At 46.0% G+C, this 26,065-nt stretch overlaps 3 protein-coding genes and 1 non-coding gene across 13 annotated transcripts in view; 1 reads left to right on the top strand and 3 right to left on the bottom strand.

Annotated features, from left to right (window-relative positions):
* The window catches only part of IFT172 (intraflagellar transport 172), a 43,958-nt gene extending 25,163 nt beyond the window's left edge, over positions 1-18,795 (bottom strand). For all 7 annotated transcript variants that reach the window (XR_004027109.1, XR_004027110.1, XR_004027111.1 and 4 more), the window contains exons 1-16: positions 18,607-18,795; positions 14,336-14,479; positions 13,991-14,103; positions 13,514-13,553; positions 13,161-13,226; positions 12,869-12,948; positions 12,579-12,666; positions 10,356-10,570; positions 9,342-9,465; positions 8,825-8,920; positions 7,292-7,453; positions 6,862-6,915; positions 6,520-6,623; positions 5,949-6,034; positions 1,962-2,074; positions 658-825 (exon numbers count right to left, since the gene is read on the bottom strand). Coding sequence is in view for 4 of the 7 variants with exons in the window: in XM_030800794.1 (XP_030656654.1) it covers positions 658-825; positions 1,962-2,074; positions 5,949-6,034; positions 6,520-6,623; positions 6,862-6,915; positions 7,292-7,453; positions 8,825-8,920; positions 9,342-9,465; positions 10,356-10,570; positions 12,579-12,666; positions 12,869-12,948; positions 13,161-13,226; positions 13,514-13,553; positions 13,991-14,103; positions 14,336-14,479; positions 18,607-18,645 (1,692 nt within the window). In the remaining 3 variants the exon portion in view is untranslated. The remainder of the gene's footprint in view (positions 1-657; positions 826-1,961; positions 2,075-5,948; positions 6,035-6,519; positions 6,624-6,861; positions 6,916-7,291; positions 7,454-8,824; positions 8,921-9,341; positions 9,466-10,355; positions 10,571-12,578; positions 12,667-12,868; positions 12,949-13,160; positions 13,227-13,513; positions 13,554-13,990; positions 14,104-14,335; positions 14,480-18,606) is intronic.
* Positions 4,805-4,906, bottom strand: LOC115831585. Its single transcript, XR_004027115.1, has one exon. It is a non-coding gene; the product is annotated as a U6 spliceosomal RNA (small nuclear RNA).
* A 2,077-nt stretch (positions 18,796-20,872) lies between the features above and the next one.
* FNDC4 (fibronectin type III domain containing 4) lies at positions 20,873-24,256 on the bottom strand. 3 transcript variants are annotated; one of them, XM_030799446.1, is made up of 7 exons: positions 23,880-24,256; positions 23,551-23,701; positions 23,356-23,471; positions 22,926-23,130; positions 22,385-22,474; positions 21,656-21,780; positions 20,873-21,468 (listed from the first exon to the last, which is right to left on the bottom strand). In XM_030799446.1, the coding sequence occupies exons 2-7, from the start codon at positions 23,675-23,677 to the stop codon at positions 21,433-21,435; spliced, it is 699 nt and encodes a 232-aa protein (XP_030655306.1). In that variant the 5' UTR covers positions 23,678-23,701; positions 23,880-24,256; the 3' UTR covers positions 20,873-21,432. The 3 variants fall into 3 exon arrangements, with proteins under 3 accessions (XP_030655306.1, XP_030655308.1, XP_030655307.1); XM_030799448.1 differs by lacking the exon at positions 21,656-21,780; XM_030799447.1 differs by lacking the exon at positions 20,873-21,468 and having other exon boundaries at positions 21,687-21,848.
* Positions 24,257-24,419: 163 nt separating this feature from the next.
* GCKR (glucokinase regulator) overlaps positions 24,420-26,065 on the top strand; it is a 28,233-nt gene continuing 26,587 nt past the window's right edge. For both annotated transcript variants that reach the window (XM_003270660.3, XM_030799442.1), the window contains exon 1: positions 24,420-25,997. In XM_003270660.3, the coding sequence (XP_003270708.1) occupies positions 25,938-25,997 (60 nt within the window). In that variant the 5' untranslated portion in view covers positions 24,420-25,937. The remainder of the gene's footprint in view (positions 25,998-26,065) is intronic.

Below are 26,065 nucleotides of genomic sequence, written 5' to 3' on the forward strand. Positions count from 1 at the left end.
AGAGAGAGAGAGAAAAGAGAGGAAGAGAGAGTAAAAGAGAAGGAGAGAAAGAGAAAGAAAGAAAAAGAAAGAACTAAACCAATAAATTTTAGACCCTAATCCATTTAAAATGAGGTAAAAAGGAGATTAAAAAAAGGTATGGAAAAGGACAAAAAGAAAGCATCAAGTCATACACACACCAGTCATCCTAGCCTAGCACAGGAGCCTGCCTCTCGTTTTCTCTGGCTCCTCCCAGATTTTGGAAGACTACTGGGTATGTGTGATGTTGTGGTAGGACAGGAGAGAAGATCTGATCTGTAATTTGAGAAAAAAAGGCACTTTGAATGGCTTATAATGGAGAATCAGCATAGAAGGAGATGACATTAGAACTGCCTCTCCTATCAGGGATCTTCCAGCTTACAGGGATCTCCATATTATGACGTGGTGACTTCCCAGGGCCACTGTAATGAACCCATACTCCAAGGGTCTAATATAATGTCAGGAATCTGAAAAAGGATGGTTCTGGGGGCTGGTCCATAAGTCTAAGCTTCATTCGCCAATTCTATCACAGAGATTAAGGGTGGTGGACACAGAAAACCAAGTAGCCTTCAGAGTCTCCTCATGGCTGTAATTAATCAGCTCAATACCACATCTGAGAGCCCCTAGTGTCCAACATACCCTAATAGTGAACTTGGTGACTGTCTCAGGTGCATCAATGTTGTACCACACACACAGACTGTTTCGGTTCTGAGCTACCAGCACATCACTTCCTGGGACCCACTGCACATAGGAGCAGAAGTTGAGGATCATTGTCTTAGAGCAGCTTTCAATATCATACAGATGCAACTGAAGAAAGAAAAGGCAGATAACACAATTAGAAGGGGATGTGGGGTTGTCTCCTGCTTTTGACCATTTCCCTAATGGTGAGATGTGGTGAGCTAATCCACTACTCAGGTTCATGCTGCATTTCAAAGCTTACTGACGTGCTTTCTGCTGAGCTGGTATATCCTAACTCTGGTCAAGTAAGAGATGACCCATAGAACAAAGATCTACATCCCAGGAATTTTAAGTTAGGTGAAGGTCAGTCTTTCCTTCTTGAAATAACTCTGGGCCAGAGTTACCAGCTTGGATTACAAATGGCAGGCCACTAGAAAAATTAAATTATCCAGAAATTTGTGATGTGGCTTTCACTGAAATGAAAAGTCATCAGGTTGTCTCTTTGATCTGAGGTTGTAAGACTCTGGTGCTACCACATTGGGATGAGAATCAATGAGGGATGAAGAGGCTGTCCTCCAGCCAGTTCGTGCTATCAGATAAGTGTGGCTGAAAAGCACTGGACAGCAGGTCTAGGTGAAGGTCAGCTAGGAATGAGGAGGAGGAATGCAGGGTTAAGGAAGTTTCCTGAGGGCACAGACTGTGAATAGTAAGAAACACCAACTTCCAAACTCCCTTCTTGACTTTGTTGCCATAATACAATCACCTCTGAGGTAATATAGGATTGCCGGGTACATGGCTCAACACCTGTAATCCCAGCACTTTGGGAGGCAGAGGCGGGCAGATCACCTGAGGTCAGGAGGTCAGGAGTTTGAGACCTGGCCAACATGGTGAAAACCCATCTCTACTAAAAATACAAAAATTATCTTGGTGTGTTGGCACGTGCCTGTAGTCCCAGCTACTGGGGAGGCTGAGGCAGGAGAATCGCTTGAACCCGGGAGGCAGAAGTTGCAGTGAGCCCAGATTGTACTGCTGCACTCCAGCCTGGGTGACAGAGTGAGATACTGTCTCCGAAAAAAAAAAAGAGGTAATAAAGGATGGGTTTTGGTATCAGCTACAGAGAATGTTGATTCTTCTGTGCCTTCTGCTATGCTGATGACACAGCAAAGACAATGTGCTCCATCCTGCCTCCCTCAGTCCCTGGTGGCAGCTTGTCTCACACCCTCTGTGGGCCAACCAATGCCTAAGGCCTTAGTAGCTCTTCTCACACGAAGTTTCCGGTCCCTGAAGAGGAGCCTGTGTCCAGTCTCATTAAGTTCCAGCCAATCCACGTGGCTCTCATGGCTGACGGTGCCAATGTTGTAGCCACCAATCAGATCCACTATAGAATAAAGGAGACAGGGTTAAGAAGAGAGATTCCACACATCTACATAGTATGGCCAACACATAATTTTGCTAGGATGCCTAGGATGCTAGGTCTCTTTTAGAATTGCAGAGGTTTTGTTTAACTATGTTGTTAACTCAAAAGGTCCAGACCCAAAGAAATGTCGTCACTGTCTGGGACTTATGGAGTTACCCCAGAGCAGACTAGAACTATTGAGCAAGTGGCTTCTCCTACTCACACAATTCCCTCGAAGGCAGCACTGAGCACATTAAAGATAAGCCTGATACAACACAGCAGTGAGACAAGGCTGATGAATCAGTGACCTTGATGGTCATATGCTCTAAGAAGTTACCTGCATATTTGAATGCCTACTGTGTAAGAGCACTGCAAGGGTGGATGGTGGGGACGGCAACAGACAAACCTCTGACTAAAGTTAGGCTGGTCACTGCAGAAGATGAATATTTTAGTTTGGTTTGAATCTTGTAGACATTATCAGAAACTATCACATTTAGAGCAGACCAATTAGGGTTGGCTGGGATGGTTTCAGGGGGTCTCTTGATCAAAGCCTATTTATACATTTTAGTGATATCCATTATTAACGAACAACAGGCCTCACTTTATTATATGTGCTTAAGCCAAAGACCAAATGTCCACTGGTGTCTATAATTGTGAAGACCAATTTAAAAAACAATCTTCCTTTAATTAAAAAGTAAAATCGGCAGGGCATGGTGGTTGACGCCTGTAATCTCAGCACTTTGGGAGGCCGAGGTAGGCAGATCACCTGAGGTCAGGAGTTGGAGACCAGCCTGGCCAACATGGTGAAACCCTGTCTCTACTAAAAATACAAAAAAAATTAGCCTGGCGTGGTGGCTGGTGCCTGTAGTCCCAGCTACTCAGGAGGCTGAGGCGGGAGAATGGCGTGAACCCGGGAGGCGGAGCTTGCAGTGAGCTGAGATCGCACCACTTCACTCCAGCCTGGACGACAGAGCAAGACTCTGTCTCAAAAAAAAAAAAAAAAAGGAAAATGATAAAGCCGTATTTTTTTTTTTTTTTTTTTTTTTTGAGATGGAGTCTCCTCTCTCGCCCAGGCTGGAGTGCAGTGGCACGATCTCAGCTCACTGTAACCTCCGCCTCCCGGATTCAGGCAATTCTCCTGCCTCAGCCTCCCGAGTAGCTGGGACTATAGGCACCTGCCAGCATGCCCGGCTAATTTTTGTATTTTTAGTAGAGATGGGGTTTCACCACGTTGGTCAGGCTGGTCTCAAACTCCTGACCTCAGGTGATCTGCCCACCTTGGCCTCTCAAAGTACTGGTATTACAGGCATGAGCCACCGTACCCGGCCTTGAACTCTGTCATTTTACATACATTGAAAATGAGACCTACAGAGTGAAATTGCTTGTCCAAGTTCTCACAACTCATTTTTGCTGCTGGAATCTTAGGCCTCTTGGTCTACATTATTGTTTCCATCATAGATAATCTACATTTCTGAGTGCAGAAACCTAATGTGAAATATAATATTCTTGAAATGTGCAACTATTTTAATAGACTCATGTATATGGAAACTTGATTTGTGACAGAGATTGCATTACAAATTAGTGGGTGAAGAATGGACTTCAACAAATGGTTAAACATATGGAAAAAAAAAATTAGATCCCTACCCACATTATACATAAAAACAAATTCCAGGTGAAAAGAAAAATTTAAAAATGTTAAAATATAGGAGGGAATAGGAAAGGATTTCTTAAATAAGACTTAAAGCATCATAAACTTTTTTTTTTTTTTTTTTTTTGGAGAAGGAGTTTCACTCTTATCACCCAGGCTAGAGTGCAGTGGCGCAATCTCAGCTCACTGCAACCTTCGCCTCCCTGGTTCAAGTGATTCTCCTGCCTCAGCCTCCCAAGTAGCTGGGATTACAGGTGCCCTCCACCATGCCCAGCTAATTTTTGTATTTTTGGTAGAGACGGGGTTTCACCATGTTGGCCAGGCTGGTCTCGAACTCCTGACCTCAGGTGATCCGCCTGCCTTGGCCTACCAAGGTGCTGGGATTACAGGCGTGAGCGACTGTGCCTGGCCTCAAACTGTTTTTTTTTTTTTTTTTAAGAGAAAAAAATGGACTATTTTAAAGTGAAATGTCTGAATAGTAAAAGACTCCCAAAAGGAGAGAAAAGACACGCCATAGGCTGAGGCAAAAATATCTGCAATGCAAATAACCACCAAAGTCTATACAAGCATATGCAAAGAACTCCTTCAAATCAATGAGAAGAGACACTCTGATTTTAAAAATGGGTAAGAGATACGAACTAGCAATTCACAGAAGAAGAAATATAAATGGTCAATAATTATTATATATGAAATTAATATGAGCTATAATTTTATATATATCACGTTTAAGCCAAATTATGAAGTCGGGCAATTTCAAGTATTACAGAAGATGTCAGACAATAGAAACTCTAACTGCTGGTGGGAATAGAAATTGGTATAACTTTTTTAGAGAACAATTTGGAAATATTTAGTGAAGTTGAAGACACAGCTCCTCTATGATTTAGCAGTTCCATTCTAGGCATGGAACTAACTAAATCACTGTAATAGTGAAAAATCAGCCACTTAAATGTCCATCAATAAGGGGGAGGATATAAAATGATTCAACGTAAATATAACAAAATGTCAGGATCTGACAGAACTGGGTATGGATAAACAAGTGATAATATCTTCTTTTAAAAAACTGGTTTAAAGTGGAAAGCTTCATAAATTTGTGTGTCATCCTTGCACGGAGCCATGCCAATCTTCTCTTTATCATTCCAATTTTAATATATGTACTGCCAAAGCAAGAAAAATATCATTATTACTTATAGCTAACATTTATTATTATGTACCAGGGATAAGTGTATTTCATATAAAGTACTATTTTTATCCCTATTTTATAGATGAGGAAACTGAGATATAGAAAGATGAAGTAACTTCCTAAGATCACACAGGTAGAGAATTGAGATGGTTTGACTCTAGAGTCCCATTCTTTTTTTTAATTTAATTAATTTCTTTTTTCATAGACAGGGTCTCACCATGTTGCCTAGGCTGGTCTCAAACTCCTGAGCTCAAGCAATCCACTTGCCTCAGCCTCCCAAAGTGGTGGGATTACAGGTGTGAGCCACTGTGCCTGGCCCAGAGCCCCATTTTTAACAGCTACATTGTATAGGTAATGCTATTCTCTATACTACTTTTCATGCTTGAAACATTTCATGATAAAAATATTAAGATCTAAGATTTATAAATCTTATATGTTAATATTTGTGAAGTGCAAATAAAGTTTCTGTCATTATTAGTTACTAATGATAAACTATACAAAAAATAACACCTCTTCCAGTTCTAACAGTCTATGATTCTATGAAGTCTAAACAGGAAAATTCATTAATTTAATGGGCCTTTTCTACTACTCACAATTTGCCAACCCTAAGATATATGTCTAGAGAACATGAATAATTATATGGACCTTTGGGTTTTGTTTTTGTTTTTGTTTTAAGAGATGGGGTCTTACTCCATCAACTAGGCTGGAGTGCAGTGGCACAAACATAGCTCACTGCAGCCTTGGACTGCTGGGATCAAATGATCCTCCTGCCTTGCCCTTCCAAAGTGCTGGGATTACAAGCATGAGTAACTGTGCCTGGCCTGAACCTTTGTTTTTATATTTAGATATCCAGGTACAGATGCACACATATTGACTTAAACATTTCATATATATCCACTGTACATGTGGGGTTACTATTTACCTGGTGCATCTCAGATTCCTGCATTCACCACTGAACGCAATCCTGTGGTATGGAAGTGTGATATAAACATCTATTTTGTTATTAAAATTATGACAGTCTTACTCACCTATAGCAATAGTCTTAATATCAATAAGATAAGCCAATTTCTTATTATCTTCTGTTCCTTGCTGACACCTCTCATTAATACGAACACTGAAACATGAAGGGTGAGGTAAGGCAAAATGGGCTGAGGTAGTTGGGATGTTTATTAAAGGCTCTGAAGTACCATATGGGATGAAGCTTTTATTTATTTATTTATTTTGAGACAGGGTCTCACTCTGGATGCCAAAGCTGAAGTGCAGTGGTGTGATCACGGCTCACTACAGCTTTGACTTCCCAGGCTCCGGGTGATTCTCCCACCTCAGCTTCCTGAGTAACTGGGACTACAGGGGTGTGCCACCATGCCTGGATAATTTTTTGTATTTTAGTAGAGAGGGGGTTTCACCATGTTGCCCAGGCTGGTCTTGAACTCCTGGACTCAAGTAATCTGCTTGCCTCCGCCTCCCAAAGTGCTGGGATTATAGGCGTGAGCCACCACGCCTGGCTGAAGCTTTTGGATTAACTGGAGGACACAGAATTTAGGAGTCCAAAAGGAATTATTTTGGGTTTCAGGGATTTAGAGAATCTTGTGAGGTTACCTGATGAGGTGGGGGTTCATGAATTCAGTGCGTACAGAACCCAGGGTGTCATTATTCCCATATTCCACCAGGGTTAGCTCTCCGGCATTGAAGATCATGCATACCTGGGAAAAATGGAGTTGTTGTACGGTGGAAAGGCTACATGAAGAAAAACAGTAGTGGGAGGTGTACTGTCAGTTCAAGGTGACTACCACTTTTCTCCTTGTTCTCTTACCCTGCCAATTTCATCCTCCCTGTTTCTTTATCTGCTGTTTCCCTATCCCTTGCAACTTGCCATCTTTATGACACAGAAGCTAGAAAGAGGCTTATCAAGATGGTGATGGTGAATCAAGCTCTACTCACATTCTCGTTTTCAAAGAAATACTTCTCATTGCCACCAGATCCTTGCCAGGCTATCTGTAATGGGAGAAGACTTAAGAAGCAATGTGGAAAAATACCCAAGATAACGCCGAAAGAATGACAGGTTGGGAAGTGGAAAGATATATTTATGTAGGCTTTGGCACTACACAAAACAGGTGCTGTATCAGAATTTGCTCTGGTCCCTGAGAGAAACCAGAGAGATGTTTCTGAGAGAGGGCATAAAAACAGTCCAAATATGGTGATTCATACTCTGGGATTATAAACCTCCTGGGTCTCCTTCCCTGAAACCAGGTCCCCTACACCAGAATGTTAGAACTTCTCATGGAGAGCTTACCCCTAGGGATTTTGGATCCCCACAAGTATTAAACCAAGATGCCCCATTCCCCACCCTACCCTCAATTTTGGTTCCTACCTCACTAAGCCGATTAGTGTTCAGGTCCCCCAGCAGCAGTGTTTCTGATGTGTGGGCCACCAAGTAACGTTCCTTTCCTAGGATTTTCACCTCTTCCACCTCATAGCCATAGTGTGACTTGAGCACCACTCGGGTTCCTGATGACAGGTTCTTCACAATCACCTTGGTAAAGGACAAGTCTGAGCCCCTTAGGCTTCCCCAGCCCAAAAGAAGGGTGAACAACTATGCCCTTTGCCCACCTCCATAGCACTAAACAAAGCTAATACCTTGTTTCCTCCCTGGGTCTAGGATATTGTTGATAGTAATGATATCTTATGTTTACAGGGGATTTACTATTTATGAAATGCTTTCCTATATTATCTCTTTTGACGCCCATAATTTATATAATTCTGAAAGTTCCACTGGGTAAAACCAATCACTTTTGTGTTCTCATAGTCTTTGTACAAACCTTATATATCATTGATCACAGTGTATGTATTGATCGGTTGATTGACTGACTTGACAGGGTCTCAATATGTTGCTTAGACTGGCCCTGAACTCCTGGGTTCAAGCAATCCTCCTGTCTCGGCCTCCTGAGTAGCTGAGACTACAGGCATGTGCCATTGCATCTGGCTAATATTATTTTTTGATATGTCTGTGTCCTCTGTTATAATGATCTCCTTGATCAAGGGACAATGTCTTACAGATAATTATCTGTGTATTCCCAATGCCTAACACTGCTGAATAATGAGAATGAATAAATGTTTCTGGAAAGAACAAAAGAATGAAGAAACCAATGTATAATAAATGGAAGGACAGAGGTAGAAAAAAGAGAAAAGTTGGCCCAGGAACTGAGAAATTTTTAGCTTGCAACATCATACACAGTGAGCTCAGAGGCCTTAAAACAACAGAGTTCACATTTATAATTCTATTTATCCAATTGCCCAATTGCCCAATTGCCAGTGTGTAGGCAGTAAAGTTTTAAGCCAGAAAGGCTTAAGTGGCAATCTCTGCACACCTTACGCCTGGTGCTTAAAACTTTTCTTTTTTTTTTTTTTTTTTTTTTTTTGAGACAGAGTCTTGCTCTGTCACCCAGGATGGAGTGCAGTGGTGCAATCTCAGCTCACTGCAAGCTCCACCTCCCGGGTTCATGCCATTTTCCTGCCTCAGCCTCCCAAGTAGCTGGGACTACAGGCACCCACCACCATGCCTGGCTAGTTTTTTTGTACTTTTAGTAGAGACAGGGTTTCACCATATCAGCCAGGATAGTCTCAATCTCCTGACCTTGTGATCCGCCCGCCTCGACCTCCCAAAGTGCTGGGATTACAGGCATGAGCCACTGCGTCCGGCCAAAACTTTTCTTATAATAAGCTGCAAGAACTACAGCAGGAAAGTTACCATGGTGTTGCCCTGACATATTCTGTTGCCCAGAACAGCTTTCCAGAGGGATGAAGATTAAATTTGAACTATGGCTGTGGCCAGAAGGCAGGGAAACGTTATAAGGATGAATGAGCCACACAAGGTCTCAATGCAGAAGGCTACCATCCTGCTTACCTGGCTAGGTCCCACATACGTCAACTCAAACTTGTTCTTATAAATACTCCTTCGGAGGTAGCAGTCAAACTGTTCCACCCCACCACACAGTGTGCCCTAGAAGGGAAAGTGACAGCATAAAAGGTCACACACATAGTACACTGGCATGGGGAGAGTATCTAGAGACATCCTCAAAACCTAAGCTCCAGAGTCTAGAGAAGAGTTGGCAGTGAAAGAGCTGGCAGTTTTTGGAATTACCAAAAGGAAAGAGGCTACAATCATTGGACTCAAGGGCACAACATATTAATGGGATAAAAGGGAGAAAGTAGCCCTGCCTACACACAATTTTTTGTCCCTTTTGTGACCTCCAATAAAGTATGAATTTCTGTTTCCTGCCTTTAACGCCAGAATTTTAGGTCAGGGTCAAAAGGAAAGAGGAGATTCTCTAGTGTCAGGGAACAGTGCTTTAGGATAAGGCAGGATTTTTTTCTAGTTTGGTGAAAGTCACCAATCCAGAAAGGGATTACTAGTAACACACCACACAGAGTTGTGAGCCATCCCGCTTCCAGGCCAAGGCAGTGATGGTGTATAAATTGGCAATCTCCTTGGGCTTTGCCTCTTCCCAGATGCTTCTTTGAGGAATCCAGTTGAACACCCGAAGCCTGAAATAAAGTATGTGGCTTTTAGAAGAGATCGAGGCTGAGCTAAAGAGTGCAAATGGGCTGATAACCAAAGGAAATTAGTCTTGCTATATCAGAAAAGAAAGGAAATAAAAAGAACAGACAAGCTAGGCAGTCTAGCAGAAGAGGATATAGAGGTGCACAGGAAATAAGCTGGGAAAATCAAGGCAAAACTAAAATAGAATAAGAGTGAGGGGAGCAGAGAAAACAAAAAGACCAGGGCAGGTGAGAAAAATAAGCTACTAGGAGCAAAAAAATATGGAACAAGGAGATAAATGGTAGGAGTCAGTGAAGAAAGAAGAGAATACGAGGAGACATAAGATTGATAGAAAGACAGGACTGACAAAACTGGGGTTAAACACATGGCAGAGAAATGATGAGACCTGGAACATGGCTGTTTATCTGCTGTTCCATCATTCATTCATTCATTCTCCAAACATCTGAGCATATCTTAGATATACATAGCATATAGATGCTAATCTAGGCACTGAAAAGATCAATAATAAGCCCCCTTCTCAAGGACTCTGATTTAGCCATCTATCTGGCTAAACAACAGTAGTTTGCAAACAACAAACTGTAATATAATGTGAGAAACTCTAAGCGGTCTCAAACGGGGCAATGGAAACAGAAAATAGAGATGAATTCTGTTGTGGAAGTGCGGGGAGAGGCACAGAGACAAAACAAGAGCCCAGGACATTTTGGAACTGCCAGCACACCAATGGATGGCGGGAGCAGGAAGAGGAAAGCGCATGAATTACATACATACATTTGATTCTGCTCCAGTCTCCCACTCTGGCTCAGAATAATTTGGCTAAAGCAGAGAGTGTTCACAGGGAAAGTAGGCAGTAGATAAAACTGGAAAGGGGACTCACCTGTCATAACTTCCTAGCACAACGGACTGGCCCCCAGGACTTGCTACAGCTGTGGTGAACTCCCGCTCCTGAGGGTCACGGCTATAATCAAAAGTTTGTAGCACGTGGCCTTCTTTTCCATAGGCTACAATTTTCTGATCACAGCCTGCAGCCACGATGCTATTGGTTGCCCATGCCAAGGCATAGGGTGGACACGGGTGGTTAACCAACTTCCCCTAAGACAGAAGTAGAGGGTTTCAATCACTCTTCGAAGACTCCACCCGAGAAATTCCTCACTCTCAACACCTGGTACTTTCACTCTGCCCATCATACCCTGCAGAAGTCTCTTCCAACATTTCCCTATCCCAACACATCCTAATCCTGAACTCTTCACAAATTGTCACACACACACACACACACCCCTATACACACACTTGTTGAACTTGTGCTCTAGAAAAACCTCAAAATGCTTGTATATTGGAATTGTCTTTTTTTTTTTTTTTTTTTTGAGACAGAGTCTCACTCTATCACCCAGGCTGGAGTGCAGTGGCACGATCTCAGCTCGCTGCAACCTCTGCCTACCAGGTTCAAGCGATTCTCCTGTCTCAGCCTCCTGAGTAGCTGGGATTACAGGTGTGTGCCACCACACCAGGCTAATTTTTCTATTTTTAGTAGAGATGGGGGTTTCACCATGTTGGTCAGGCTGGTCTTGAACTCCTGACCTTGTGATCAGACTGTCTCGGCCTCCCAAAGTGCTGGGATCACAGGCCTGAGCCACCACGCCCAGCATGTATTGGAAATTTTTAATATGCACCTGGTAAAGCTCCTCCGAAAAGGAGATGTGCTACACATTAACCAACACCGTCTGGGCCCACAAAGAGCATAAGGCTTCTTTTTTTAGAGGGTTAAATTTCACTATTATACGAGTATTTCTTTTTTTTTTTTTTTTTTTTGAGAGGAGTCTCACTCTGTCACCGGGGCTGGAGTGCAGTGGCGTGTTCTCACCTCACTGCAACCTCCGCCTCCCGGGTTCAAGCAATTCTCCCGCCTCAGCCTCCCGAGTAGCTGGGATTCCAGGCACATGCCACCATGTCTGGCTAATTTTTATATTTTTAGTAGATACGGGGTTTCACCATGTTGGCCAGGCTGGTCCTGAACTCCTGACCTCAGGTGATCCACCCGCCTTGGCCTCCCAAAGTGCTATTACAGGAGTGAGTCACTGTGCCCAGCCTATACAAGTAATTCTTTTTCTTTGAGATGGCGTTTCACTCTTGTTGCCCAGTCTGGAGTGCAATGGCATGCGATCTTGGCTCACTGCAACCTCTGCCTCCCAGGTTCAAGCGATTCTCCTGCCTCAGCCTCCCAAGTAGCTGGGATTACAGGCATGTGCCACCATGCCCAGCTAATTGTTTTGTATTTAGTAGAGACAGGTTTCACGTCAGGCTGATCTCGAACTCCTGACCTCAGATGATCCACCCGCCTCGGCCTCCCAAAGTGCTGGGATTACAGGCACGGCCCACAAGTAATTCCTAATGTAAATGATTCAAACAATACACAATTATATAGAGTAAAACATGAAAGTTTCCTTTTTATCCCCCATCTTTTTCCTTTTCCCTCTCCAGAGTAAACTGTTAACTCTTTTTTCTATGAATCTACATACATAAATATATATTATATATGTTTTACATAAATAGGAATAATTTTCACTTTTCATTACTGTAAGAGTTTTTGTTTCCCTTTGTCTCAAGGTCCCTTTCACCTGAGTCATCCCTTCTTATAAGTAGTAAGCTCCAGGCTCCTAAACACCAATCCTCTCAGTGGCCACATCCAACTTTTTCTCTGTCCCTGAGTCCTCCTCTAGCTTCCTCCCTTAGTATCTCAATCCAAATGCCTTAGAAGTCCAACCTCCTCTAGGAGGGCTCCTGGAATTTCCTTATCCCCTATTCCACAGCATCTTTTTTTTGTTTGTTTGTTTTTGAGACACAGTCTTGTTCTGTCACCCAAGCTGTAGTGCAGTGGTGCTATTTCAGCTCACTGCAGCCTCAACCTCCTGGGCTCAAGTGATCCTCCCACTTCGGCTTCCTGAGTAGCTGGGACTACAGGCCCACACCACCATGCCCGACTAATTTTTGTATTTATTTTTTATTTTTTTGGTAGAGACAGGGTTTCACTGTGTTGCCCAGGCTGGTCTCAAACTCCTGGACTCAAGCGATCCAAGCCTCCCACAACATTCTTTATTCATACCTGTGACTCTCCAGAGCCTTCATCATCAAAGAAATACCTAACGATGGTACCATCTGCATGACCAGAGAGAATTCCTTTCCCAGAGCAACTAAAAAGGAGAAAGGAGAGAAATACAGGAAGAGATTATTTTATCTCACCAAGAAAGCCCCTTTCTCTGTCAAACACAACCCTGTCTGTGCTTCCTGCTACCAGTTCTCCTGCCTTTCATACTATGGTCTTGCAGTCCAGACTTCCCCACAGCATTTTCCTAACACTTCCAGACTCTAGTGATACTACTCCTCTTTACTCACTTTGTTGTCAGGGACACCACGTAAGACTCTGTCCCATAGATGGTAGATGATTTATTAGTTTTGGTGTTTGCTAAACGAACCTGAAAATAGAAAAATGGACACAAGTATGGTTAGGCTATTTTAAATTTAACTAGGCCCTAAGAAAACAAGGAAAAACTGTCCCACAAAACGGGTCCCTATGCATTCTCCCCAGTATACAACTTGATCCTAAGAAAGAGGATGGACCATATTCCTCTCTCCAGAACCATTATCCCTACCACTCCCTCTCTTGTGTTTCCCTTCCCTCTTTTACCTTCCCTTCAGCCAGTCCAAAGACAATGATGTATTCTGCGGGCCATTGCAGACAAGTGACAGCACTCTGCGTGAAAGGAAATAATGAAAAGGATAACCCCATCTGTGTGGGCCGGCACTTTTATAACAACTTCAACACCCCAACACACCACAACCTCAATCTCCTATAGGGAAGGACACAACAGGGCTCTAAGGAAGACAGCAGATGACCATGAACAGCCACGAATCACCATCCTTGCAGTAGGAAAAGTCACATTCAGATGTTAGAAATGCAACTCCTGGCTGTATTTATAAGTAGATATACTAATATATGTTTGTTCATCCTAAGCTTCCAGGGACTGGTCTGAACTTTACCGTCTGGATGAACTTGTTGCAGATGACTTTCTTGTCACCCCTGCCAAACAAAAGAAGGAGAAACGTATTAAAAACCACTTCCATAAACAAATTGCCAAAAATGATGCTGAGGGAAGAGAAGAAAGAGCAGATTTCTTCCCTGGCCCACTAATGTTTGACTACTTTGTAGGAGCCCTGAAAGGAGGCATATGAGGGAGCCTAAGCAGCTTCAGAATAATAACAAAGATGTGACATCACTCTGGGCTTCCAGGATCTCACAGGGCCTCCTGTTGACCTTGGACTGTTTCCTCCAGGGATGGGATTGAAGAACACGTGGGAGAGGCGAAGGCAGAAAAGCAAAAACAGACTCCAGAAAGTCTCTGCCTTCAATGGCCAAGCTTGGCTTCTCATCCCCTTTATTTCCCCTCCCTAGTGAGGCATTTCTCTTGCCTTCCCCTTCTTTCCTGGGCCATCCCATCTCCCAACCTCTATCCTCACCAATCTTCTCCAATCTTGTAGACATAGATGATGTTATCAGTCTGTCCTACGGCAATTTTAGTGGAATCAGGAGAAAAAGTGATGCCCTTCACCATATAGCTCTTCCTGCCATACTAAGAGTTTAAAAAAAAAAAAAAGAAAGAAAAAGAAAAAGAAGTAATGAGTACACATGAAAGAGAAAAGAGAAAAAAAGGTATACGTGTGCTCCTAAGGGAGCTTGAGGATTTATACTGAGAAAAAGGTGGGGTATGCCATTTCCTATGCCGATGGCTAGAAGGTAGACTATGTCTTCCAGGTTGTAAGACCTCATCAATAGGTTAAGATACACATGAATACACTGTTTACCTTCATGTCAACTGGTTTGGTGGAGAATTTATCTCTCCGTTCTCCATGTTCATCATACAGCAAGACCACTCGGTCCACTGTGCAGACAGCAAATTTGGCATTGTTCTGGGACCAAGCCATGCAGGTCACCTTTGCAGCTCCATCCTGCAGAGGCAAAAGGGTAAAAACAAACCCATGTGCTGGTCTAGAATGCCAAAAGCATTTCTAGCTCCATTAATTCTAGTGTAATTCTGGTCAATTTTCTTCCTGTCACGGTTCTATCCTCAAAACAAAGAGATGCCTGTGGCCCATCCTGGTCTCCAAAGGCCTTCAGATCCTGGACTGTGAGAACAATGTGCTTCTAGAGACTCATATGCAAATACAACTAAGAGGCAGGGTGCTAAGTCAACTGTATCAATGAATCCCTGCAACGGCCTCCTCGTTCCCAGGTCTGCTACTGAAATAAATTCAATTAGTCTGGTAAGTTTTGGTCATTAGCCATTCATTCAATTATTATTTTTTGAGCACCTTATTGTTCAAGGCACTTGGCCAGGGGCTGAGAGAGAGACAAAAAGCAAACCATAGATCCTGCCTCCAGGTCTAATAAGATGGTGCAAAATAGAAAAGTCCTATTAAAGTATATATAAAGTACTGCAATAGTTTGGAGAAGACTGAGAGAATTTTATGCTTAAATTATCAAAATTAAGCTTGAAGAATGAATACAGTTGAGTAGGAAGTTATCTGAGATGGGAGGAATGGCAATGAGCAAAGGCAAGTTCTGGACAAGAAACAGTAATTTAGTTTATTTGAAACTATTATACCTTATAAATAGTAGAATAGAAGGGGTAAGGCAGGAAAAACAGGCCAGCTCAGGAAGTCTTTAAAGCCAGGCAAAGGAGTTTGGGCTTATTTGAAAGGAAAGGGAGAGACAGTGAGAGTTCAGGATGGGGGAGTACGAGTTGAGACTCAGGATGAACAATCCCACTTTCTTTTCTTCTTAACTACCCGCTTCACAGAAACCCAAGTTAGAAGTTATCTCCAGGTGAATTATTCTGACCAGATCTGACCCTTCCAACACTAGGTCTGGTCCTGAGGGACTAGCTCTGCTACTAAGGGTTTCCTTCCTTGAAAACAAAACATTTTATTCTGCTTTTCTTCTGCCCCAATTGTTTGATTAATTATTTGGACACTAGAGTTCTGGCTTAAAACATTGACACTTTTCACTCCAAACTCACCTATCTCCAAAGTCAGAAGTAAAAAGCCTCTTTTCCTGCAAATCCTCAAACCAGAAAATAGCCACACTACCATCACTATGATCCTCTAACTCTTCATTATATATAGAAGGGCTGAGGGCTCCTCATCAACCTTTGCTGATCCTCCTGCTTTATCGCTTTGACCAATCCTGGGCATTCAGCCCTACCTGCATCATGACATCATCTTATTTTGAGAGACTGAAGGAGGATTTCATTTCCAATTTTTCCATTAGGGCAGAGAAATTTTTAAATTACAAATTCAATGGACAGCTTGCTGAACAATGAGCACAAATCTCTGTCTTTTTATTTTTGCCTTCTCCAACTGAGGAGAGAGCACAACTATCTTTTGTTCTAATTTCCTTTTTTTTTTTTTTTTTTTTTTTGTCGGAGTCTCACTCTGTCCCCCAGACTGGAATGCAGTGTCACAATCTCGGCTCACTGCAAACTCTGTTTCTTGGGCTCAAGCAATTCTCCTGCCTCAGCCTCCCAAGTAGCTGAGGCTATAGGGGTGCGCTACTGTGCCTGGCTAATTTTTTTGTATTTTTGGTAGAGACAGGGTTTCACCATATTGTCCAGCCTGGTCTCGAACTCCTGACCTCAAGTGATCCACTCGCCTTGGCCTCCTGAAGTGCTGGGATTACAGGTGTAAGCCACCACACCCGGCCTGTGTTCTCATTTCCTCCTATTGTCCAAATGCCACACCCTCTGTGAAGCCTTCCTGATTTCCATAATCAATCAATTCTCCTTTCTCTACAATATGTACCTCACTAGATTGTTTTATTAAGTGAGGTAGGGAATAAAATAATAAGAGCTTGCCTTTAACAAGTACTTACCATAGAATAGGCATTTTGATAAGTGCTTGACAAGCATAATCTCATTTTACCTCATAACACTGAGGTAGATGCTGTTATTAACCCCCTTTTACAGATAGAGGAATGGAAGCCCAAAAAGATTAAGTAATTTGCCCAAGTTCACATACACAGTTTGTAAGTGGTAGGACCATGATTTATTTAATTAATTAATTTATTTTTTGAGGCAGAGTCTCGCTCTGTCACCCAGGCTGGAGTGCAGTGGTGCGATCTCGGCTCACTGTACCTCTGCTTCCTGAATTCAAGTGATTCTCCTGCCTCAGCCTCCCGAGTAGCTGGGATTACAGGCATGCGCCACCACACCTAGCTAATTTTTGTATTTTTAGTAGTTTCACCACGTTGGCCAGGATGGTCTCGAACCCCCGACCTCGGGTGATCCGCCTGTCTCGGCCTCCCAAAGTGCTTGGTTTACAGGCATGAACCACTGCGCCTGGCCTAGAACCATGATTAAATCTATGTATGTGTAAATCCATAAACCACAATCCCAATTTCTTTATTAAGATGCCCCAGTACATATTACACACTCAGTTATGGAACATCTTATTTATTTTTGAGACGCAGCCTTACTCTGTCACCCAGGCTGGAGTGCAGTGGTGTGATCACGTCTCACTGCAGCCTCGACCTCCTGGGCTCAGGAGATCCTCCCACTTCAGTGTCCCCAGCAGCTGGGCCTACAGGTGCTTGCCACCACACGAGGCTATTTAAAAAAAATTTTTTTTTTTTGGGACAAAGTCTCACTCTTGTCCCCCAGGCTGGAGTGCAGTGGCACGATCTCAGCTCGCTGCAACCTCCACCTCCCGGGTTCAAGTGATTCTCCTTCCTCAGCCTCCTGAGTAGCTGGGATTACAGGCAGCTGCTGCCACACCCAGCTAATTTTTGTATTTTTAGTAGAGATGGGGTTTCACCATGTTGGCCAGGCTGGACTCGAACTCCTGACCTCAGGTGATCCACCCGCCTCAGCTTCCCAAAGTGCTGGGATTACAGGCGTGAGCCACCGCACCTGGTCGAAATTTTTCTGTAGAGGTCTTGGACTCCTGGGCTCAAGCCATCCTCCCACCTTGGCCTCCCAAATTGCTGGGATTACAGGTGTGAGCCACTGTGCCTGGCCAGACATCTTATTCTTATTAGCTTTGTATTATTCTGTCCTTTGAATTTTGAATGTCCTTTCCTCTTGTCTATCAATTTTTCACACTGCTTTTCAGTTTACAATGCTCTTTTGTGTATATTACCCTATATAACTCTTGCCCAAGTCCCCTAAAGTTGCTATTAGCTAACTCATGTTTTTTCAAATGAAGAAGTTGGTGAGTGCTCCGAGACACTGTATAATAAAGGCTAAAGTTAGAGACATCAGGTCATTTGTTTAAAGTACTAGTGGCCAGCCTGGGCAACATGGGGAAACCTCATCTCTACAAAAAACAAAAACAAAAACAAACAAAGAAACAAAAAATTACCCGGGCGTGCTAGAGCACGTCTGTAATCCCAGCTACTTGGGAGGCTATGGCAGGAAAATCCCTTGAACCCGGGAGGCGGAGGTTGCAGTGAGATCGCGCCACTCACTCCAGCCTGGGCGACAGAGCAAGACTCTGTCTCAAATAGTTAAATAAAGTAGTGGTGGATCTGAAATAAGGACAAGGTAAGAAATTTTAAAAAGAAAATAAGAAAGTAGTGGTGGAGCTAGGACTTAAATTCTGGTGTGCTAACTCCAAAGCCCACCCTTTCTTCACCATGTGTCAGGGCTCCTCCCCTAGTGCTCAGCCTCTCCTGAATCAGAATACACGGTTCGGTCTTTGCACTCCCCCCCTTCAGGGCTTGCACCTAAGGCGCTTATTTAATTATGGGCACACGCATACTCGCTGCTTACTTGTGTACCTCTCCCTCTAATACAAGCCTCCTGAAGGGAGGGGCATAAGTCGGGTGGTTTGGGATTCCTACAAGCCCCAGCACGGGGCCTGTACACAACTGATGTGAATGAAATGTAAGGAAAGCTACAAGTCCTTAGCCCTCCATCTCGCCTCCTGGACGCTGTATCGACAGGCCAAGATCCAGATCATCGCTATATCCTTTACAGCCTTCTGCACACAGTAGGAGCTCAACATCATTAAACTTCAGTTCCCCCACTTTTCTTGGAACATAAAGCGTAAGGGGGAGGGACTGGCACGCAACTCCTCACCTGAGGGCTTAGCAGGGTCCTCAGGTGCTTCAACTTCATGACGCACACCTGTCTCTCAGATGCTCCCAGACAGCGACAACTCCCGTGGTTACCTAGACAGCTCGCCACGCAGCCGTTCGTTAACGCTTATGCGACCGGAGCGCAACACGCGTCGTAAGGTCACACGTAGCTTTGCGGCGAAGCAAACAGAACGTGCGCAAGCGCGGTGAGATCTAGGCCGGGCCCTTGAGAGGGCTTCACGAATGCTCTCCTTGACCAATCCCGTCGCCGCATGCAAACTCAAGACCAAGCCCCGCCCACAAGCCTTCAGGCAGCCCCAGGTCCTACGTCATAGCGGTCCGTCTCGCTCTTCGATGTACCTGACTTTCTGAGTGCACTCTTTTAATCCTCACAACCCTGGAGGAAAGCAGGGCGGTTTCCATGATAGGCCTTCTGCAGTTGACGGAATGGTACCCAAATAGGTTACATGACTTGCACGGGATCGCAAGGCTAATAACGATAGCTAACGATGAATACTCAGTATGTGTCTGCTAGGTACTGTGTAAAGTATTGTACGTGCATTTGTGTCATTTAATCTCAAAACCACCTTTTGAAGGGGATAGCGTTATTAGTCTCATTTTACATAACAGGAGACTCAGGGCACTTGCTCAAACTAACACAGCCAGCGAAGGACTTGCAACTGGGGTTAACCCAGAGTTAGTAACTTTAAACAGCTTTTATGTTCTTTCTCAACTCCTAGCTCGCTCTCTCCATGCCACGATACTATAACCTGTCACACTCCCATCCCAATAAATGACATTTATTCTCAGAATCTGAGAGATGAGTGTTTTGGAACCGGCTGCCAAAGAAATGTAAGGTACCCTAATTCCAAATTGGGTAATGGTGGGTTAAAGACTGCTGTTTATATTGGAATGCTTTTCTGGTTCAGTTTGTTGTTGTTGTTGTTTTGAGACAGAGTTTCCCTCTTGTTGCCCAGGCTGGACTGCAATGGTGCGATCTTGGCTCACTGCAACTTCTGCCTCCTGGGTTCAAGAGATTGTCCTGCCTCAGCCTCCCAAGTAGCTGGGATTACAGGCATGTGCCACCACGCCCGACTAATTTTGTATTTTTAGTAGAGACAGGGTTTCTCCATGTTGGTCAGGCTGGTCTCGAACTCCCGACCTCAGGTGATTTGCCTGCCTTGGCCTCCTAAAATGCAGGGATTACAGGCGTGAGCCACCGTTCCCGGCCTATGGTTCAGTTTTGAGGGCAGACCTGACTTGGCTCACCCGATAGGTTGTCTTGTGATACCTGGGGTTAGAGGTTGGTTAAGTAGAAAAGAGACTGACTTGTTGATCTTTGTTTGGATTGGAGTCCCTTTCAGAATTTTTGGCCTATCTTCTAACATACCAGAGAGATTGAAATGCAGAAAGGAGTTATTCATAAGCCTGCTCTGAAATGATCCAAAGTTGGGAAGATCTGTAACTCTCCAGGAAGTGTAGCATATGCTCTCCAGACAGACTGTGGGTCCAGAAGCCTTCCCCCACAGTGGTTTGCAAGTGTCAACAGGTGTTTGTCTCATGGCCACCAACTACCCCTTAGAAAATAGGAAAGAGCAGAGGACAGCCCCTATTTTCACAGAAAACAAGTAGGCCTCAGAGGTCAAATGAGAATTATTTTGACAGGGGAGTCCCAACCCCTCAGTTTTATTTTCAGAATCCTCCTCTGGATATGGTGGCAGAGCATGAATATAAACTCATTTATAATTTACAGTTATTACTGACTTTGACTGACTAAAGAGAGATAGAGATGAAAGGGAAGGCAAAGGAGGGAAGAACAGACACAGGAACACATAGGATAGGAGCATGTGGCACCAAGGAATCCATGAGTGTAGCTGTCCTTTCATTAGTCCCCAAGACACTGCTTAGTCCTTTTCTGACCATTAGCCCAGGGTTGATGGAGGAGTCAGAAGAATAAGTGGTGAGGAGCTGTGCTGTCGATGCAAGCAGTGAAGATAAAAAGGCTACTGCCCTCTCATATGATATGCCTTAGTTTTCAGTGGTGCAGGAACTTATATCTTTCTCTTCTCTTTTTTCCCTTCTCACCCAACAAAGCAAAAGAATCCGGGGTTCCAGTTTTCTACACCTCTTCTTCCTGGCCCTATCCTGGGGGGGGTATTAACACACCTTGCAATGCTCCTGTCAAGTAGGTGGTGGTGTAAGGGGTCCTTGGAGGGTCAGGAGAGAGACAAGGTGAGGAAATGTCTTCAGCATACTATACAGTCAGCTCCAGTTTGTCCAAGAACCTTTATTGGAAAAATGTCCAACGAGTGAGATCACTCGCAGCTGAAGGGGCTGCCAGGTGAGAGGGGGAGCACCTGAGGCTCCATGGAAGACATTGGAGTAGTGCAGTGCAGCATCTGCCTCTAGGGTCAGACAATTCCTTTTATTTGCTGGGGTAAGATGAGTACCCATAGAAACACCCCTCTCTGAGGCCCAGAGGCAAGATGTGGGGCAGCTGGGGATGCTGAAAGTCCTGATACAGGTGAAATGGGGCCCCCATTTGGGACCTAATGGAGTAGGGTACAACAAGTGACTCTCCCCTGGACCGGGGAACGGAAGGAGATATCCCATCTGATATCCACTCCGCAGGTCCAGGGGCACAGACTCTGAACAGACCTACCTTCTGGCTCTGCTCACAGTGGAAAGAGGATGGGTACCAGGCCTGAGATTGTGGGAGTGGTATTACCCTCTGGGAGTCTCGGGCAGATCACCATCTTGGGCTCTCCCTGACCCCATCCCCATCCCCAGTTGTTAGTGCATCTCTCTTCTGGGTGTGTTTCTTCACTCAAACATCAATGGTGTTGATAGATGGTGACTTTTTCTGTGAAAGAAAATGGCCTGAGTCTCAATTTCAGGAAGGTAATAGGTGCCACCCTTTCTCTCCAGCCTCCCCCATCCCAGGTCTTCCATTCTCCATCTTTTTCTGCCCCTCTTGGACCTTCTTCCTTTCCCTGGCTGCCCCTCAGGGGCAGAATCACCCTTTCCACCCTCACTGGCCCCCACATCACCTGTCTTGTCCCCACTGGCCTTCCCTGAGGACTCTGTTCCGGCCCCTTTCCCTTCTCCTTGGGATTGTTGTTGGAGTCATTGTCCTTGATGATGTCATACTGACGGCAGAACAGCCCAATTACAGCTGAAACACAATACAGTCTGAGCCTTCATCTCCACTTCCGCCCTCATAGGGAGATACCCACGTAGCTTCTAGAAAATCCATGAAGAACATCCTGAATTCCTGGTGCCCATGCAGTCCTCCTCTCTGGGCTCTCAACAGCCTCTTCTCCCTCTCTTCAAAGTTCAAATCGTGCCTCCTGAACTAAGTATCTCCCCACTCTATTTCTCATTTCTCTCTTTTTTTTTTTTTTTTTTTTTTTTTTTGAGACACAGTCTCGTTCTGTTGCCCAGGCTGGAGTGCAGTGGCATGATCTTGGCTCGCTCACTGCAACTTCCACCTCCTGAGTTCAAGCGATTCTTCTGCCTCAGCCTCCCGAGTAGCTGGGATTATAGGTGCCCTCCACCACACTCCGCTAATTTTTGTATTTTTAGTAGAGACGGGTTTCACCATGTTGGCCAGGCTGGTCTGAAACTCCTGACCTCAGGTGATCTGCCTGCCTTGGCCTCCCAAAGTGCTGGGATTATAGGCGTGAGCCACTGTATCTCTCACTTCTTTTTCTCCTGACAACCTTTGCCACCTCACACCTTTACTGAGTCCCTGGTCCCCTGTCTAGCTGCTTACTCACCAGCCCACATGAGCAACACCACCACAATGATGACCACTTCCCCAGTCTGCAGTGGCCGCTCTCCATCCAGACCCTCCACTGTGATGTCACCTGAGAAGGGAGAAGGCAGACTCCAGGTTACTGGGGAATAGCTATCTATGCAGACATATGCAGGATGGAGATGCTGGGGATTAGAGAGGGTAGACCCATCATAATGTTGCCCTTGGAGTGTAGGGTAGCCCCTCCCTGGGAGGAAGCCATTGGTGGACAGGTGGTTAGCGACCAAAAAGCAGGATGGCTGCAGGTTAATTACTCACTTATGCAAGCTGCAGCTTTTGTGAAGTTGGGTAACAGGAAACTTAAAAGGCCTTCCCCCGAACAACTCAATACCAGCCTGTCTATACCCAGTCCCCTTCCCACCTGCTTTTCCTTCCTTTCCTGGCAGTACAATGAATTAAATCATCCTATTCAACTCAGCTAGTCTGTTGCTTGTTTTGGGGAAGCAAGTAAGAGGCTGCAAGCCAGGTAAGCAGCCAGAGAATCCAATAGCACAGACCCTCACCTGGGCTTGAGCTGTTTGAAGGCAGCCGGTCAGAACCCTTGAGAGTTCGGAAGTGCACCCGGGGCCCTGGGGGACTCTCTCCCCGAAGGCCGATGCTCCTGACCTGCACTGTGTAGTCACTGTCTTCAGCCAGGCCCCAGAGGGCGCAGGCCCGGGTGGTGGTGTTCACCTCCCGAATCACACGCTGCCCGGGGCCATTCTGCCGCTGCAGGGAGATGAGGGGAGAGGAGGACAGCCTCACCCCATTGCCAGGCCACAAGGCTCAAACCAGAGACTCTTCAACATCCAAGCACTCCGGGGGAGTAGCGTGAAAAGGGCAGCCTGAGCCAGGATACGCCAGCTTCCAGATCCCCCCCCTCCCCCCACTTAAGTGAAGAAATGTGCAGAAATCCAAGGACACAGGTTGGGGGAGCAGAAGGGTGATTCATACTTGCTGGGAAATGGAGTAGCCAATGACGATGTTGCCTTCTGGGACGTCCCAGGACACAGTGGCCGAGTTGGCTCTGAGGTGAGTGACCGTCACATTCACAGGAGAAGGAGGCCGATCTGCGGGAGCCAGGGTGTTAACAGGTTTCACCCATTGACTAGCTCTGGTTGACCCTCAGCCCCCTTCCCCTTTACTTACCTGCTCGCACGAAGCCCAGGTCACAGCTGACCAGCAGGAGGACCGTGGGGCTTAGATATGGGGAAAGGGGCACCAGCGAAGCCATGTCCCCACCGAGTCCGCTGGGGGGGGGGGGGCACTGTGGCATCCGCTTGACATCCAGGCGGGGCTCCTGGAGATGGCAGGAGTTGCGGGGGGTCAAGGACTGCCCAGAACGCACGGAGGTTTGGGGGGGGGCAGCAGCTCTCCTGGGCTCCCCACAGCTCACAACAGCCCTATTTTCTCTGCGCCCTCCCACCCCCGCATTGCCCGGGCGGCCCCAGAGCGCGGTCTGCCCTGCCCACACCCACCTCCGCCGGTCCTCGCGGTTGGTCAGGCCTCCGGGGGCTGCTCGGTGCCCAGAGGGCGGCCCATCGCCCGACTCGGTGGCGCTGCCCCTACCCCATCCCGGCGCGGGCCCGGCGACGCGGGCAGCGCGGGGCCGAGCTGCCGGCGGAGCGGGCGCGGGTCCGCGGAGCCCCCAGGGCTCGGGCGGGCCACGGAGTCTGTCCGGGAGCAGGGGGCGTTGCCCGGACGCTGGCCTGGGTCCCCGGTGCGGAAGGCAGTGCGGCGGCCTCCGCCCGCCCCTGCAGCGGGATGTGACCGTCCCGGAGAGCCAGCCGCCGCCTTCTGCAGCGCTGGCCCCGCTCGCTCCGCCGCAGCCCGGCCGGGACGCGCGGGCCCGCCCCGCCCAGCTCGGGTTCTCGCAGCCGTCATTCCCCTCCCGCCCCCTCACTCCCGTCGTCTCGGGGCTCCTCCCACGACCCTCCCAATGGCGCCTCCGGGGACCCATCCCTTATCCCTTCTCTCTCCCAGCTCAAGCGGACAAGCCGGCGGAGGCGTTGGGGGGGAGGCGCGGGTGCTAGGGTCTCTGGCACCTGGGAGATCCCCTTCCTCCCCGCATGGAAAAGCCAAGTTGGGAAGAGGAATTCCACCTCCAGTGCCCGAGGGGCTAAGAGGAGAGGGGAAGAGAGTGAGGGAGACAGTAATTGCTTTAACAATCCCTTACTTGTAGACTGCGTCAGCTTTTAAGTCTCTTTCCCATTCATAATCTCATTTAATTCCATTCTCTTTCTCATTCATTCTTTCATTTATTCAGCAAATATTTATTGAGCATCTCCTATGTGTCTGGCATTATGTTAAAACCTGGAGATACAGTGATTGTTAAGTGTTGGGCTTCTCGGGAGAATCAAAGCGCAAAGCTCTATGGCTTTTTTTAAAAAAATTATTATTCCTTTCTTTTCTTTTCTTTTTTTGTTTTTCTAAAGCTCTGCCACTTACGGTGTGGTTTTGGAGAAACTGGTTTATCTGTGCCTCAGGTTTCCCACCTGTAAAGCAAAGCGTGTGAAATCTCACAGGGTTGTTGTGAGGCTCAAATGAGATAATGTTGGGGAAAGATCTTTATAAATCTCACAACACTATGTGACTGGATGATGATGATTAATTTGCACCAATCTGTTAGTTGCTTGTTTGTTCATGTAAGCCTTTACATTATTTCATGCTTTAGTTGAGCTTGAAATCTGAATTGAGAACCTGGGCATGAGTCCCAATTTGTCCAGCTGTGTGATCTTAAGCAACCAACTAAACTACTCTGAGCCTGTTTCATCATCTGAAAAATGAGGGTGTCAATATTGACCAACCTCTTAGTGTTGGTGTATTCAATGAGATACTGGATACACCAGTGAAAAGTGTGTTCTTCAGTGTAAATAAATGTTGGCTAACATTGTATTTAGGGCAGATTCTTTGGTTTCTAATTCTCAATGCAGTATTTCTGTTTCTGTGGGATTTTTCCCGCTGTAATATCCAGTACAGTGTGTGCACACTTGGGGCTCGGAAGCTTCTACTGCCTTCCTTTCTGAGAGGAGAGGATAAAATGGGACCAGTGGGACTGTGCGTGCTGAGCCTGTGATCAAGCCATGGGCCAGGTCCTCTGACTTCTGCTGACCTGGTGGCCCTGATCTCTGGCCTCGGAGGACGCTTGCCCAGGGATTCTCACTGCTGTTGGTGTTGTCCTGCACTCCCAGGCTCCAGGTCCTCCGGAGAAGAGGGCATTGTCCCTATAGGGCAAGAGTCCCGAGCCTCAGGTCTTCCTCTTCAGGGGCCAAAGCAGAGGCTGGCGAGTCAGGGTGCATGCAAAGAGGAAGCCCAGGAGTTTCCCTAGGGTTACCAGAGGGCTGGGGGCCTAGTGACCAGGAAAGGGTGGTGCAGGCAGTGGTACAGGGGGTGGTGCTCTGAGAGCCCAGGGTGCTTGGGTTAATCATCACTGGGGCTCAGATAAGGCCCTGCCAACTGGAAGCAGAGTCGTTGTGACCAGAGGGGTTTGTGTGGCTGAAGAGGCAGGTGGAACAGTGTATCCACAGCGTGGGACCATGCCAGGCACAAAACGGTTTCAACATGTCATTGAGACCCCGGAGCCTGGCAAGTGGGAGGTGAGACCCCTTCTTTATGTTGGCTTTCTGTGCTGATTCCTAGAATTATTTTTCATCCTGTCTTCCCT

Source organism: Nomascus leucogenys, chromosome 19, assembly GCF_006542625.1.
Source record: "Nomascus leucogenys isolate Asia chromosome 19, Asia_NLE_v1, whole genome shotgun sequence".
Lineage (NCBI taxonomy): Eukaryota > Metazoa > Chordata > Mammalia > Primates > Hylobatidae > Nomascus > Nomascus leucogenys.

What these genes read in the sequence shown, in the direction of transcription:
- FNDC4 (XM_030799446.1), bottom strand. Translation starts at nt 23,677, where the DNA reads ATGCCACAGTGCCCCCCCCCCCCCAGCGGACTCGGTGGGGACATGGCT. An exon ending in GGTGTTGCTCATGTGGGCTG is followed by an intron (nt 21,781 to 22,384) that starts GTGAGTAAGCAG and finishes ATTGTGTTTCAG; the next exon opens with CTGTAATTGGGCTGTTCTGC. An exon ending in GGCCAGTGGGGACAAGACAG is followed by an intron (nt 21,469 to 21,655) that starts GTGATGTGGGGG and finishes TTTCTTTCACAG; the next exon opens with AAAAAGTCACCATCTATCAA.